The sequence below is a fragment of the Ailuropoda melanoleuca genome, chromosome 2, assembly GCF_002007445.2.
Source record: "Ailuropoda melanoleuca isolate Jingjing chromosome 2, ASM200744v2, whole genome shotgun sequence".
NCBI classification, from domain to species: Eukaryota; Metazoa; Chordata; class Mammalia; order Carnivora; family Ursidae; genus Ailuropoda; species Ailuropoda melanoleuca.
This window is the reverse complement of record NC_048219.1, coordinates 88455938-88457188: the sequence shown is the minus strand read 5'-3', so window position 1 is coordinate 88457188 and position 1251 is coordinate 88455938. Positions and strand designations below refer to the sequence as shown.

General features: G+C 53.7%; 1 protein-coding gene across 2 annotated transcripts in view; it reads left to right on the top strand.

Annotated features, from left to right (window-relative positions):
- The window catches only part of SELENBP1 (selenium binding protein 1), a 7642-nt gene extending 6876 nt beyond the window's left edge, over positions 1-766 (top strand). For both annotated transcript variants that reach the window (XM_034654276.1, XM_019799749.2), the window contains exons 11-12: positions 150-268; positions 472-766. In XM_034654276.1, the coding sequence (XP_034510167.1) occupies positions 150-268; positions 472-634 (282 nt within the window). In that variant the 3' untranslated portion in view covers positions 635-766. The remainder of the gene's footprint in view (positions 1-149; positions 269-471) is intronic.
- The last annotated feature ends 485 nt before the right edge of the window (positions 767-1251 follow it).

The window sequence follows — 1251 nt, the reverse complement described above, 5'->3', positions numbered from 1 at the left end:
CCACCCCCCGGCTGAAACCCCCCTCCTCGCAGCCCCCAGCCCAGCTCATGGGACCCTCAGATCCGTGCTGGAGAAGTATGGGGTGGGGGCATACTCCATGATCCTCCTCCATGTGTTACCATGGGCCTGACCCCCCTGGTTTTCCCAAGGGGAAACGGGTACCTGGAGGCCCTCAGATGATCCAGCTTAGCCTAGACGGGAAGCGTCTATACATCACCACGTCGCTGTACAGTGCCTGGGACAAGCAGTTTTACCCCGATCTCATCAGGTGAGAAGCAGACAGCCTGGGCTTCCCTCCCTAGCCCTCCTCTCCTAGAAGAATCTGGCTTTCTGAAGACTCCTTGGGCATCCCCACCTGCTTTCACCCTACAGGCCCTGCTCCTTCCTTAGGATCTACCCCTGCATCACACACTCTTGAGGGAAGGGGAGGTTACCCCGACCTCTCTCTTTTCCTCTCCCTGTTTCCACCAGGGAAGGCTCCGTGATGCTGCAGATCGATGTAGACACAATAAAGGGAGGCCTGAAGTTGAACCCCAACTTCCTCGTGGACTTTGGGAAGGAGCCCCTAGGCCCAGCCCTGGCCCATGAGCCCCGCTACCCTGGGGGTGACTGCAGCTCTGACATTTGGCTCTGAAGTCCACCCATGGTAGCCACTCCACATCTGAGACCTCACTTCTGCAGAGACCTCGCTTCACCCTGCTCCCTCTCGAACCCTAACTCTTGGCAGAATGTCCCACCAAAGCCAAACTGAGGCTATTGGAATGTATTGGGTAGTGTCTTCATTTACAGATCACTGTTGCATGTCGCTCACCGGCTGTTTTTACATGAGCTCTTGGAAATTACTTAACCAAGAAATAAACTGGTGAACCTATTCCTCAGATCACCTCATCGTTGGGGGCACAGGGTCTGTGACTTCCCTTCTGCTGACCCTTTGTATCTTGCATGGGAAGGTCCTGAAGAATACTCCAGGGGCGTGATTAGTTCATACCAGCAATGACGACACGATGCTAAGGGTGCCCAAATCTCACTTTTATGGCCAGACAGAATGTGAAGATTTTGGAGGTGGTTGTCACAAGTAGACCTGGGAGAAGAGAGTGTCAATTGGTGTTCCTAAACTTTACTATTTTTAAAATCCATGCTTTCTTTTAATGAATGTAAAATCTCACCCACCACCCCGTGCCCCCTCACACACGAGGGGTACCCCAGACCCCCTGACGTGGGCGGTGCAATCTGCTGGCGAGAGTACTGGGA